The sequence below is a fragment of the Tiliqua scincoides genome, chromosome 1 (genome assembly GCF_035046505.1).
Source record: "Tiliqua scincoides isolate rTilSci1 chromosome 1, rTilSci1.hap2, whole genome shotgun sequence".
NCBI lineage: Eukaryota > Metazoa > Chordata > Lepidosauria > Squamata > Scincidae > Tiliqua > Tiliqua scincoides.
Window position 1 is genome coordinate 141,255,071 of NC_089821.1, and position 15,116 is coordinate 141,270,186.

The window sequence follows — 15,116 nt, forward strand, 5'->3', positions numbered from 1 at the left end:
GATGCACCATTCAAGCCCACCAGCACAGGCTGACAAAGAGATGGGATGAAAACGCAGTGCCCCACATCTCTCTAGATCACCACCCAAACATATAGGAGCTTAAAGCAACACAGATTTTGCAGGAAACCCAAGTATCACAGCCCCAACACACTCTCCTCAGGAAACCAGATTATTCCAAAAGGGAGCAAAGAGCCAACTTCAACTGCAATTATAATTAGACACAGAGTTTGGATTAAGAGTGGTTAGGAGTCAGGCACTAGTCAAGGGTGTGTGTCCAGAGGGGTCAAGTAGTCAGGTTGACTCCTGAACATCAGTAATCAGTGGCAGAGCCCAGTTTGTCATCTAAGGACAGTTGGTGGGGGGTTAGCCCGAGGGCCCAGCACAACCTGGAATTGGCACTGACTTGTATTATTTCAGTAATAAATTACTGTAATATATAAATATGTCAATCGTAACACAGTTTCACATTATGCAATTATTTTATTTACTCTCCTTCACATGCTGCCATTTAATGTACAAGGGCAAACCCACACAAACAACAAAATGCACAATGATCTAGAACAGATTAGAAGACATTAAACAACTTCTAGTTAGAAAGATTCCCTATCCTTTCAAACTGCATAAAATGTGCATATTAAATGCCTTCAATAAGGATTGCCCAGTAAGTCTGAGCAACTGAGACCCTGGAATTCTACAGCCCCATCACCTGAACATGATGAAGCAGTTTTGCTTGGAAGAGGATATCAAGGTAGTCACTAGAAAGGACACAAAAGTATTCAATTCTTTGAATATTCCCCATCACCACTAAATTGCGCATATTTTCCTTCCAACAGAATCAGATGTATACAACACGCTGCTGTGCTTTTCATAGATCTAATTTGCATGTAAGGGTGCATTCTATACACAGGTATAATTATTCACAGATTTTTCACCCACTGTTTTATCTCAAAATGATGAGGACTCTTTAAAGGAAAAAAGGCTATTAACAATCGCCTTGTTAATGTGAGAGGGGGCAGCTGACTGACAATCCATCAATCATTCTCTCTCCAGGCACTTAGAACAGCTTCACTCCAAGGCAAGACCCCTCCCTTCCCCCTGAGCACTTGCAAGAAAGATAATCATTTTGCATTCCTTCCCAGCACTGTGCCCTGGGTGAAGGGCGGGGTCACTCTCAGTGAAGGGAGAGGTTGCCTGCTTGGAGTGAAGCCTTTCTAAACTCCTGGAGAGAGACATACTCTGTCTTACATCACAAAGGTCAGCAAGGTTGTTTTAAATTGCCTAGCAAAGGGACATTGTTTTTTAAACAGATTTACTTTAATTCTTTTGCCATCAGGGTGAGTTCTTGGAATGGAACCTTTGGGAGACTCAGCCTATACAGTAGTGTGAGACAAACACTGTAGAAGCTGCTCCTCGATAACCCTGATGTGCAGCTTTTGTTGTCTTGGTTTAAAAAAAAAAATCTAAAAGACTTGTGGCACCCAAAAACAGTGCCCATCACGGAATCAGCACATTACAGACTGCCACAACAATACTATAATGTGAGCAGATTGACAAATGTCCATAAGTACAAGTTACTTGCTACATAAAACATTTTAGCTTTGAAGTTGCAAAGCTTGGCACACTCTTATCCCCCATCTTTAACTTCTCAAGGCAAAAATAATGCTAGATTATCTGCTTAAAATCTCCTTGCAAATTGCTTATCATTTAACTGCAGTGAGTGGGGTTTTTTTGTTTAGAACAAAAGCATTAGAACAACTGTCATGCTTAAATATTTCCCAGGACCGCATTTCCTGCCTTAAAAGCATAAATTGATATCATGACACAAGAACACAGCAGGGGTCCATCCGCACCATGAGTCCTCATATATACAGATGGTTCGTTATTGCTACAACAAAGCCATTGATAACGCTTAATAGGAAGGAGCTGCCTGTGAGAGGTAGATAAAAACTGATGTTGCAAAGCAATCTTTGAAACTGTCTCAAGTAAGAGAATGCATTCAGATTTGTTGTGTTCATTCACATTGCTATACATGGATGAGCTCTGGAACCAATCAAAGAACAAAACTGCACATGAAGCATTCTCTTGTTCAGGAGAAATAAAAAACAATCTTTGAGAAGCAATGCTGAAGCTTACGTCTTTCCACCCACACAACAATAAAATCATGCAATAAAGATATAGGAACACTTGGTTTTAAAGTGTTTAAAGAGATGGCACAGCATAAATGCAAAGAGTGTATATCCTACAATGGCAGAGTCCCAAGTTCAAATCTCACCTCAGCCAAGAACTCACTAACTGGCCTCAGACAACCCACACTCTCCCCCTACCTCCATCTCTCATTTACAATTCAGAGATAAAGGTAAACAAGACTGCTGTAAGGGCTACTGGGACAGCAAACTAAACACACTGCAGAGATGCCAGGTAATGAATTGTCAGTAGTTATCAAACACTCACAGTGCTGAGGAAGAAAGGTTTGCTTTTTTTGACCACATGGGGAGACAGAAAAACACTTTACAAGTGTACTCTGCCCGTTAAGGCAGTGTTCTGCCTTTCATCCATTATTCTGGCATTGCTTGTTCCCCTACACATTTTCAGACAAGTTGTGAGCACTTTTCCACAGGTGGGAACCTCCGTCTAACAGTTTTCCTGGAGTAGAATTAAACTGATTCTATGCATCTGAAGGCACAATCCTATACTATAAACAGACACAGAGCCAACAGCAGCACAGGATATGGAGCAAGACCTGCACACCAATGTATCTTGCAATATGTCCAGAGATACACCAGTATAACTCAGACAGGGAAAAATCCAAAAATGGGTAAAGGGGTGTGTGCACACACATGCATGTGTATGTAATAAAACAAAAACCCCTCCCCTTCTCCATCTATGATAGCACATGTGCTAAGATAGCATGTAGGATACAGACTACACTTCACTTAACTGGTCATGCTGGAGATACTGCCAGAGAAACTGTGGCTGTCAGGATTGTAATTTGCTAGGATTTTGAAAGACCGTTGCTCCTCCCCTTTGTGCTAGACTAGTATATTACATAGCCTACCATTAAACTATGGCCCAAATCCTAACCAACTTTCCAGCCCTGGCATAGCTATGCCAATGGGACATGTGCTACATCCTGCAGGTGGGTGTCACAAAGGCCTCCTCAAAGTAAGGGAACATTTGATCCCTTACCTCGGAGTTGCATTACCCTTGTGTCAGTGCTGGAAAGTGGGTTAGGATTACACCCTATGTCATATACTAGTGTAGCTAGGCTGGTAGCTTAACTAGAGATATGAATGCCCTGCCGATTGATAAAGAATGATTTTGAAACATATCCTTGGCAGTGATCTTCTATATGACTACTTCTGTTTACACAGTGTAGACATAGCACTGACTCACTGTACTCGTGGTTTGCAAATTGTAACTCAGCTTCATGAGCTGTACCCTCCCACTTTTTCCCGAGATCGCCTCCCTTTCAGATTTTAACCATGTAACTTAACTACAAGTAAACTAGAGATTCCCATATAAACTATGAAGTGGGATTTTAAGTCATGGTTACAAGGAAACTGAGTTTATGGTTTGCATTACTGCATGTGTAACGTACAACCAAGATTAATGCAGATGGGTGGGGGGTTATCCCCAAGGTAGGAAGGAGAAAATCTGCATTCAAGAAGGTGACTCCCAATTTGCAAACTCTAGTTTGTTGTGATATCTGCAATAGGCTGGTATCAACTTTAAACCAACAGTACTTTTATTGTTACTAATGCCTGAAGTTTGAGACACATATTTTAGTAAAGTAGGCTTTGGACAAACACATGCAAAGCAAACCTTTGCGCCAATGAAATATTCCACAACCATCTGCAACCATCTGCATCAATTTAGAAAGAAAGTGAACCATAACATAACATAATGGAGGAAGCTACAAGGGGCATTTAGATAAGCCACAGAAGAATTATCAGCTTCTGATAGCAAAGTGTTTCATAAGGATATTACTACTCTTGCAAAATAGTGCTATAAGGAAGAGTAATGGCAGGATGCAATTGTCTTGAGTATTTTGAATTGATCTGTGTCCAGCTCTGGTAAAATCAACTAAGGGCTACAAGTGGAAGTGTAAACTGCTTTGGGACTTGTTGAAAAGAGGCACAAAAATATTTGTTGCAATAATAATGGTATTAATAGGTTCAGTAGGTACTTGGCAATAAGAACTAACTACACGCCACAGCTTCCCGTCATGTGTGCAGAGGTTTTCCGTCCAAGTCACCCATTAAATATAGTAACAGAATCAATTTTGATTATCCTGGAAGCCTCACATATTAAGATCTGCCAATAAAAACAAACAAACAACCAGCAATTATTAACTTTCCTTTTAAATGCTTGAACACTACAAGGCTAGAACACTACAAGAAAGTAAAATGAGAGACAAAGCAATAAGAAGCCAAAAGTCAGTTCTAAAGGGATCAAGTTTCAGTTGCAACACAGAGTTGCTTCAGTGTTTCAGTATATTTAACCCTTGCCTGAATAGGGGGTCACATTGACCCAGAGAAGTGGGAGGGGGGAAATTATAAGATTCAAGGTCAATCTTCTACAATTCCAAGTATTTGTCCACTTTATCGAGGTCAATTGCCCTGTGGAATTTCATGCCTCTACCAGTTATAATTTTCTGGGCACTAGGATCATTTTAATTTTAGTTGCACTGAATAAAAACTGAAATTAATATGCACCAGTGTGTTTCATGTTTGCATATACAAAAATATATCACTGACCCCATAATATGTGCTGATGTTTTATTCCTGTACTGCCAAGGGGAAACACATAAGGCAATGATTTTCAACCAGTGTGCCACAAATGGTCTGCAGGTGTGCTCTGTGAATTTGGGGAAGGATCATTTACTACTAAAGCAGCCATTTTCAACCACTGTGCCATGGCACACTGGTGTGCTGTGAATGGTCTCCAGGTGTGCCGCAGGAATTTGGGAGAGGGTCATTTATCAATAGAACCATTGGGGGATGTGAGACCCCATTGACAGCTCAGTGTGCCTTGTCAATTGTCAAAAAGCTGATGGTGTGCCTTGAAAATTTAGTGCTTTTCCAGTGTGCCACGAGATGAAAAAGGTTGAAAATCACTGTACTAAAGCCATTGGTGGATGTTAGCCCCCCACCAGCAACATGGTGTGCCTTGTCAATTATCAAAAAACCGATGGTGCGCCTTGACAATTTTAGCACCTTGTCAGTGTGCTCCGAGATAAGACTGAAAATCGCCAACTTAAAGGGAAGGTTTTGCTCTGCAGCTTGTGTTATGCTCAAGGCAACCCACCCAGGTTGTTGTTGCTTCTACAACTTATTTGGAGTACATTTGACCTGGATTAGCATAGTTTTTGTTTGGGTCATGGTTAAACAAAATTTTGCCCCCTGTTTTTATCTAGAAACACATACAGTTTGAATTCCCTATTTCTCCAAGTCAAAACAATTCAAGAGTTATTATTAGATTTCAAAGGATGTAACTTGGTTAAGTCAGTATAAAACAATGTTAATTTTTTTCACCACAGACTAGGTTTTCGAGTCTAGAAATGCTGATATTATATACATGGGAAACTTCTGATCACAAGCAATCATCTATGACAGGAATAAGGAGCCCAGCTTTCAATCCATCAGTGGACCATAAACAAGAAGTTGTGTTTGTGTTGTTTTACTATGCCCTGCCCATCTTCCAAGAAGCTCCAAGAGGTTAAAACATGGGTTTCCCAAAGTGTGGGTCATGAGCCCATTTGTGGTGTGTTGCAAGCTGCCTTCCCCCACTCACCTCTGGTCAACTTCAAATCAGAAGCATTGGGAGCCATTCCAAAAGCACTGGGAGGCCTGGAGGCTTCTTCCAGGTCAGTCTACTGGCCTCCATGAGCCTCAGAATGGCCTGTAGAAGCATCTTGAAGCTACTTCCAGTTTTCAGAAGTGACATCTGGTTTGACCGGATGCTTCTGAGGCAGTTCTGAGACCCAGAGAGGCCAGTAGAGTGGGTCACCAGCCAGGCACAACTGAGCCCTCCATATGAATGCATAAAAAAGAGCATCACATTGCAACCCACCAGGGAGGTGGGTTGCAGCTCTGAAACTTTGGAAACTGCTGTTCTAGGCAATTTCGGGGCTAAAGCAGTTAAGCTTCTGCAGTAGAACAATATAATGTGCATCCAAATCAGCCAAATCAGTAAGATTCCAAATCTTACATGTTGCACAAGGAAATTTCCTGTGTGATGTAAATGAAAGAACCTACCTACCATAAACAAAATCTTTAAGGTAGTCGATAGGTCATGAAAATCTCAACACACCATGAAGAACGGTTGGTTGGCAACCTTCAGTCTCAAAAGACTATGGTATAAGCCTACAGCACCCATGGAGAAACTACCAAGCAAAAAGGAAGAGGGCCAACAACAGCTCAGCTGAAGGGCAACTCAAGCTAATCTATACAGTAGTGCCTCTGCATCTGCAGGTGTTCTGTTCCCAGAACCCCCATAGCTGCCAAAATGTATGGATATTGAAATCCACAGGTCTGGTCACGCCCAGAGTGTGTTCTGAGGCCTGGGGAAGCTACATACAGGAAAAGCAATTTCATTCCCTAATCATTGCAAAGGGAAGTGTTCCTAAGTTAACTTAGGCCATTCAAAGCTCATGTTAAAAATGTCTCCTCTGGGTAGTGGCAATCAAGCTTTTCTTCCCACCCCCAGTAAAATGTGTACATTACTGACTTTCTTCCTAAGCCTCCAAGAAACCCAAGGTCCAACAGGTTCAAAACCATAGTCTTGAACCACTGTCTATTTGCCTACATAAACCACTTTATGAATTCTTTTGTTTAAATCTGGCATATAAATACACCTAACAGTTAAAAGGAGTTCTGTGTTTTATAAGTACTCCCCATAACTAAACAGGTCCCTGCCTTTACAGAATTTGGGCAAGAAATTGCCATGAACTACAACAGAATAATCTCATTCCAAAGGTAAATGATATGAAGCACCTTGAAGTGAGCAATCACTGAAAGATGTGACTGTTTAAGAAGATGCTGGTCATTTTCATTTACAGAGTATTATTTGCTTAAGTAAATTATACTGAGTAGGAACTTAAAAACACATAGTAGGCAACAAAATCATAGGAATACATCTTTTCAACCACATTTCCTCAATTATCGTCTTTTGGGAATATCTGTGTTATTCTGTTACCCTTTGGCAACACATCGCTTTGACACTGTGATTGTGCCAGCCAAGTTAGTTGCAACCCAAGTAACACATCAAGGTTTATTACTATAAGTGGGAGAAAATGGTGATAATGAAATAAAAACACAAACCACCACTTTCTGCACTTCTCTTTTTGCAAAAAGAAACCCAAAATCTGCAAAAAAATTATTTGGTTTTTATTTATTTAATGGGGGAGGGATGCATGAGTAATGACTGTGGTTGCACCTGCTGACACTATAACACCTACCTAGCACACTTTTACAGTGATTATGATTTATAATTCTAATGTAGATACTCAGGTATAGTAGGTGAAATTTTTGCCAAGTAATCAAGCTGCAGTTCTCACTTTGCCTGACCTGTCAATCAGATGGTAGAGTCTTTCAACTCTGAACAGTTTGTTGCTCAGCTGAGCTGTTGTTCAGCTCAGGCAGGCACCTCCTTAGTTGCTGTAGTTACTTTCCAGGGACATTCCAGTCAAAGTTAACCTTTTCTTCTTCCTTCTGCTGCAGCCTGGTTCTGCTTGGCAAATGCTTGCAAAGCAGGTCTGTTTTTAGATACACCAGGATGGGACTTTGGAAAACACCAAAATTTGTGAAAAAATAAAACCAGTTTCTCTCAGCTCTATTTATGACAAGTAAGTAAGTAGACATACTATACCACAATTATATCCTCATCCTAAGAATTTATATGCCAGTTCAAGAGATCTTCAGATCAGGTTGGGTTCATAAGACTACAGACAACTTCTGCATTGACAATATTTATGTTACCATTTACTTTTAAAGATTACCATTAGTTGCTTCTAAATGGGAAACAGAATTGAAGCATAACAGTAATCAGTTTATTGAACATTTACAAGAAAGTATATTAAAACCATTGGAGAATTCAGTTTTTCCTACTCCACTGCTGTTAAAATGGTGTATTGGTAATAGAAAGCTGCACGTCAAAAGACTTAATGCTTCAATTCCCATTCAACCTTGGTTAACATAATGCACTGAGGGGAAATGTCTTGTACACTTAACTGTTGATTAATGTACTGGAATACAGGAAGTTACCTAGGTTAGTATTCAAGTACATTGAATTCTGTAACAAGTGTAAAAGCAGCATGCAACTGACTGGGGTCTTTAAGCACAATCATGATATCAGCTAAATGAGAAGGTAAACACTGTTTAAAAAGTCTTTAATTATGCCAATGAATCCAACAGCACAATCCAACGCATGTCTATTAACCCCTACCGAGTTTAATAGGATTTACTCCCAGGTAAGTGAGCATAGCAGGGGTCTCCAAACCCCGGCCTGGGGGCCAGATGCGGCCAGCAGTGAGCCTCTATCCGGCCCGCGGCCAGCCTCTTGTCCCCTGAAAGCCTCTGGCCCACTCAGCTGAACACGACCAGAGCTATGCTCTGATTGCATCTGGATGATGTTCTGAGGGCCAGAGTGGTTGAATGAATGAGCCCATTCATTCATTTATTCACTCATCTAAGTTCCGTCTCTTATTTATTTAAATTTTATATTTAAATTTTTTTCTGTCCCTCAATATCACACAAGATATTTGATGCGGCCCTCTAGACAAAAAGTTTGGAGACCCCTGGTGTATAGGATTGCAGTCCCAGTCTGTCATGCCCCAGAGTTAAGCTTCTAAACCAGAGGGGATGCACTGGAAAGGCAACATTTGGTTTCTTAAAAAACATAAATCACCACAAACATGGTTTTCATTTTTCCAGAGATCAGTTTGAGCGAACAACGGCAAAAGCTGCCGAAGGCCAAGAAACAAAAGGAAGAAAATTAAAACAAAAAAATTCAAGTTTACTGCTTTTCAAATTTTTCTGTTTTGAAGCCAAGTCAAATTATCACATTTAATACTGAATGCCTATATCAGCATACAAATACTGGAGAACAAAGAGCAATGCCTGGCATTGCCATGGTCATAAAAATAATATGCAAAGCATTTAAAATTTTAGTTGACTGAAAACAAGCTGAGCTGTTGTCTTCCGGTTCATTATACATTGTGAATGCTGCCCTCTGCACTGAGTAGAATGGCTATCCTTATTTATAATTTTGTAGTGCCTGTGAATAGAAGGCATTCCTATGTTCTCATTACTGCACATTCTATTCTAGAAGCATGCTAAAAATCATTGCTTATACCAGACAAATCCTCTCACCCACCCCACTACCAGAACTAGAATAGCTACTGCCGTAGGTAGAAACAACTAAGCTACTGCTTCTATCATTCTCTTTCTACGGAGAACCCAAATAAATCTGCACCAAGGAGCGTGCTAGAAGAGGATCAAAACCTTTGCAATCATGTTAGTCATATAGAGCAACCATGCTTCCAAAGCTGCTCCAGTCGTTAGTATGTGGTAGTCAATGGAGTGTTAGTAGTGCTCAAACATGAAGTGTAATAACGTAGCACCTCCTAGAAAAAGCAGGCTCCACACAGTTGCAAAACTAGAGGAACATATGTCAACAGTTCTAGTTTTCAGTTCTCCATCATTCTCTGCGAGAGCTGCAAAAATACCATGCAGATAAAACATGCATCAGAATGATGGCTGTGGTGGTTGTTATGGGGCAAAGGCAATTTAACTAAGCTTACCTTTGCAACATCCCACGGAATGTAGTGTGTGGAGAATGGACAACAGAAACCAACCAGATTCAGGGCTCCCATTATTACCCAGCCTCAGATCCACCTCCCATTCATGATTAGGACTTTGTTACAAGACAGATGCAAGCCATTCTCTCAGAACCACCTTCCATATAGGTAGGATGTGTCTCTTCATCAATCTCCCCCACTCATATGATACAGAGACCACTTTTTCAAGTAGTGCTACTCTCCCTTTGCTAAACATAAGAGGAACTGTCCCTCCTCACCCAATTACAATGTCTGTCCTAGTGGATGTTTGCAGGCTTCCTCTGTATCTTTTTAGATTGTGAGCCCTTTTGGGACAGGGAGCTATATTTGATTTTATCTGTAAACTGCTTTGTGAACTTTTTTGGTGAAAAGCACTATATAAACATTGTTAACAACTACAGACATTTCTGTCCACGTATCACACAAAATGTCTACAGAGCGACTCTGTACTCAAGACCATTCCCCTCCCCCCACTATATACACATGAAGTCACCTGAACCCCAAAAAGCAGATTTTGCCTTTTGCTTTGATGTGAGGATAACAATGCTGCTTAATGATTGCAAGGAAAGTCAAGCATTTCTACATTGCCTCCTACAGGAAGTTTCACTTTTACCACTTCTGTAGCCAAGTCTTCAAGAAAAATTTGAAGTTCAATCTGCAAACTAATCTTTTTAATCTCTATGACAGCTATTTGTTATTGGGGTATTGACGGACTTACAGCTATCACACTGGCTTTGGCATGACTGGAATGAGAATCAGCCAATGAATATATTCATACCGAAGCACTTTTGGAAAGAAAGCAGGTAAGATTGGATACAGGACTATCCAATCTTTACAGGCCTAGGACCCAACTTTAACTACAGTTTACTACATGGAACCCACTTTTGTTATTTTGATTACCATCTGTAGCTCTCTCTCATCTATTTCTCTGCTTCTTCTGTTTGGTCTATATTGGACCACCTAAATATTCAAGTAGTAAATATTCAAATATTCTACTCCAAGTGTTTGGCCAAATAATTATGTGAACTTCAGCCATTCCCCTCTGTCCTACTTCTGGTCCCACATAGGATTGCCACATAGGAATGCCAGGAGAAGCAGCCATGGTCAGAATCTGCATCAGGAGCTAAGCAAGCTACTCTAAAGTGCCCTTGACTTCTCTGCTTGCTGACCTTCTTCCTGCCAATAGTATATGTCCCATCCTGTTTCTAAGTCCTATGTGTTCTGGTTTGCCAGTTGTACTTCCTCCTTGGCCCTGCCTTTCTTCAACTACACCAGCCATTTTCTTCACATTGCTCTTCAGACCACTGCCGAGTTTCTCAGCATTACTCTTCAGATCATTGCTACCCTGCCCCTTCACTAGCCTTCTGTACACCCCCTCACTCCTCATAACATGCAGCCCTTTCTGTTCTGAAGCCCTGTGAAGATTTTTCAGAATACCCTGTGGAATGAATTGCTCTCGACTCAGTTCCCCCAACTCCTCTGCCTTCTTCCTCAAGCTTCATTCTCCACCCACTCTTCTCTTTCATGTTCCTCTTTCTCAGTCCACTGCCTTCTCTGCATCCCTCTTTCTTTACGCTTGACTCTTAGACTTCTCACATTTTAGGTTCCCCATCTTTGCTCTGCCCTGCAAGAGATTTTAATTTCAGCTCAAATTGACAACTTTCCCTCCCCTCACAGGAACCAGCCTGCTAACTGGTTTGGTTCCTTGAATAACCAAATACTAAGCCATCATGCCTGCTCACACAGTCTGTACCACCATCACAAACACAATACAGACAATGCTCACAAGCTTGCTTTCAGTGCTTTAGACACCAACAAAAATATTCTTGCTTGTTCTGTTTCTAGAATGAAATTATTTCATTGTATGTTAAAAAAACATGGCAACAGCTTTGTAGGGGTTAAAAATGTACACTGAATGCAGGTTTAGCGAACCAATGAAAAAATCTTCATTTTCCTGGTCCATCACCCTCAGATTCATGTGGAGTGGGACATTTATGTAAGGCTGGCTCTTTCCTCTCTCTCTCTTCCCCCCACCCCCTTTCCACAAAGCTGAATTAGCAACAGTAACATCCTCTCCACGGATGTGTGGCTCAAACCTTCATCATCAAATGTTGCATTAAACAGAGAGAGAGAGAGAGAAGGAGAAAAGAAGTGACTCACTTCCCATTTCCAGCAAGGAAGGGAGGCCTTCTTGGGCCTAGAAGCGCTCTTTAGAGGCAGCCTGTTTCCTAACCCTGCAGGATCGCCTCTGATTTCCCCCTCTCTTCTCCTCCAACCCAGCCAGGAAAGGAAAGGGCAGGGCAAGGCGCGTCAGCGAGGAGCTGAATGAACCAAGGCTGAAGGTTACCGGATTTATGAATGTCAGGATCATGTGACAATAAAGGGAACCCGTCTTATTCACAAAAACAAAAAGAATCCGAAGGTTCCATCCAGCTCACTGCAGCAGTCGTGTGCAGCCCAGGAGAGAGCTGCGTCCCTGCGGCTATGCCAGTCACCTTTAATCACCAGCCCCACCCCGCCACACAGGCACTTTTTAAAGAAAGCCATGCCTTGGAGGAGGGGTGCGGCTGAAGGCAGATCAGGCGGGGATTTGCGGCGCCTTTGCGCACCCTGCCGTGGATCTGCTTGGATGTGATCAAGCCTGCAAGGCACACACAGAGAGGGGAAGCACGAAGAACTCACAGCCCCATCCTAGGCCTGTCTACTCGGAAGTAAGTCCCATTAGAGTCAGTGGGGCTTGCTCCCAAGAAAGTGTGGATAGCATTGCAGCCTTGGAGCCCAATCCTATGCCTGTCTACTCAGCAGTAAGCCCCATTATAATCAGTGGGGCTTCCTCCCAGGAAAGCGTGGATATGATTGCAGCCTAACAACCCAATCCTAGGCATGTCTACGCAGAAGTAAGCCCCATTATAGTCAGTGGGGCTTGCTGCCAGGAAAGTGTGGACAGGATTGCAGCCTCACTCCTGTTTCTCCCTCCCCCCCCCCGCTTGCACGCGCTGTCTCCTCCCACACAACACACACATACGGTGGACTCGACGTTCCCAACCTCCTGCAAGCCAACAATGAACTCCAAGCCGCAGGCAAAGCACTGCCTGGGAACCCAGGGCTGCCTTGCCTCTCTCTCCGCGTTCGATGCCCACCCCCTCTCCCCAGCAGCACAGCTTCAGAGCCAGGCAAGGCACCCTCCGGACCGGCCCCTCCCCACCCCGAATGGGTCCTGCAACCATCCCCCAGCGAACCCCGAGAGGTTTTTCTTTGCTCCGCAGCACTCAAGACTCCTGGCCTCCGCGGGTGCTTTTTTTTTTTTATGAATGGAAACATGGTATGCAAATGAGAGTGATTGAAGAAAAAAAGCAAGCAATGGCGGATGTCAAGGCTGCAAAACACACACACACACACACACACACACACACACCAGGCAGGGGAGAAGTGGGCGTGAAGGGCTGGAGAGAGAGAGGGGGGCACCCTGGCACAACAGCAGTGGCCAGCCTCCAGGCCAAAGGGACAGGGTGCTTCAGGCAGGGGGGCGCCCCGCGCAGAACAAGGCGAAATCAGGCAACCCACCGCCCTCTACACTGATCCAAGACACTTCCAGAAAGGGGGCTTTCAAAGTCTCTACCTCCCCCTGCATCTCTCTCTCTCACACTCACACACACACTCCAGACGAGATTTGTAACATCCCCTCCCCGTTACAGGTTAACAGCCCCATCCTATGCATGCCTACTCAGAATTAAGTCCCATGGAGCTTAAGTCAATGGAGCTTACACCCAGGTAAGCGTTTGTAGGATTGCAGCCTAAGAGCCCCATCCTATGCACGTGTACTCAGAAATAAGGCCCAATCAGAGTCAATGGGGCTTACTCCCAGGTAAGAGTGGATAGGACTGCAGCCCAAGAGCCCCATCCTATGCATATGTACTCAGAAGTAAGCCCCAATTAGACTCAATGAGGCTTACTCCCAGGTAACCGAGGATAGGGCTGCAGCCTAAGAGCCCCATCCTAAGCATGTGTAATCAGAAATAAGCCCCATCAGAGTCAATGGGGCTTACTCCCAGGTAAGAGTGGATAGGACTGCAGCCCAAGAGCCCCATCCTATACATGCCTACTCAGAAGTAAGCCCCATCAGAGTCAATGGGGCTTACTCCCAAGTAAGCGTGGATAGGACTGGGGTGGGAGAAGGCAAGGCGCTGCACCCCCTTCTCCCTGCAAGCAAAAACGAGGGGCGGTGGGGAAAGAGAAAGGCTTGGCACCTCTCAGGACCCGGCCAAGTGCAGAAGAAAGACTTGCACAGCAGCAGCAGCAGCTCGAGCTCCAGATGTTCCCCCACCAGATGTTTACATCCATTTCCTCCTCCTCCTCCATCCCCCATCCCCTCCGCGGCGTGGGGCACTCACTCGTCTGGGTGGGTTTCCTCGGTCATCTTCTCCCCCTCTAGGCTCATCCCCCGCCGCGGGCAGACGCGCTGCGCCTCTTCATCTTTCCGGGGCTTCACATTGCGCGGAGGGAGAGAGCGCGCAGGAGATGCGGGAGGCCGCCTGGGGAGGCGGGGAGGGAGGGGAGGGAAGGGGGCAGGGATGGGGAGGGAGAAGGAAGCCAGCCGAAGAAGACGCTCCAAGCGAAGGCCTGGCTGGCTGGCTGCGGAGCGGAGCAGGGCGCCGGGGCAGGAGGCGCCCTCAGCGCGCGGGAAGGCAGCGGGGCGCAGCGCGGGCCAGCGCGCCCGGGTGGTGCAGCTGCAGCGGCCGCAGCAGCAGCAGCCCGCGGCCCCGTCTGAGCCCCATCGCTGCCTTTACTCCATGTTGGATTCTTACCGCCGCCACCAGGAGGAGGAAGCTGGGCGGAAGCGATGACGTTATCCGAGCAGCCCAGCTGCTGCCGGGGAGAGACAGAGAGGCAGGCGGGCAGGGAGCCAGCTCGCGTCCTCTCGCTCCCGGGGACTCAGGATGGGAGGGAGCGAGGCAGGCAGCCACCGTGCAGCAGCAGCAGCAGCAGCAGCGCGCCCTCTCCTCCGCCCCTCCCTCCAGGCTTAACCACAGGCTGGAGTCTCCGTGGCCCCGGGGGAGGTTGCAGGAAGCGCTGCGCTCCCTCTCCAAGCCCCGGCCCAAGAAACAGGCTGGCCTCAACGGGCTGTGGACGTGCACACCCTACCAGAGCCCTGCCCTGCCCTGCCCTGCAACGCGCCTGAAAGCAGTGCTTCGGAGCATGTGCAAAGTGCCTGCCCACAATCCTCTTCAGCAGGGGGAGGCAAGCTTTCAGCTTGAGGGCTCCTGAACCTTTAACCATT

General features: G+C 44.7%; 1 protein-coding gene across 3 annotated transcripts in view; it reads right to left on the reverse strand.

Annotated features, from left to right (window-relative positions):
• Positions 1 to 14,619, reverse strand: part of SPRED2 (sprouty related EVH1 domain containing 2) — a 78,785-nt gene extending 64,166 nt beyond the window's left edge. For 2 of the 3 annotated variants that reach the window (XM_066638316.1, XM_066638308.1), the window contains exon 1: positions 14,230 to 14,619. In XM_066638316.1, the coding sequence (XP_066494413.1) occupies positions 14,230 to 14,276 (47 nt within the window). In that variant the 5' untranslated portion in view covers positions 14,277 to 14,619. Of the gene's footprint in view, positions 1 to 11,998; positions 12,056 to 14,229 lie in introns of those variants that run through there. The other variant, XM_066638325.1, reaches the window with a different exon arrangement.
• Positions 14,620 to 15,116: the final 497 nt, after the last annotated feature.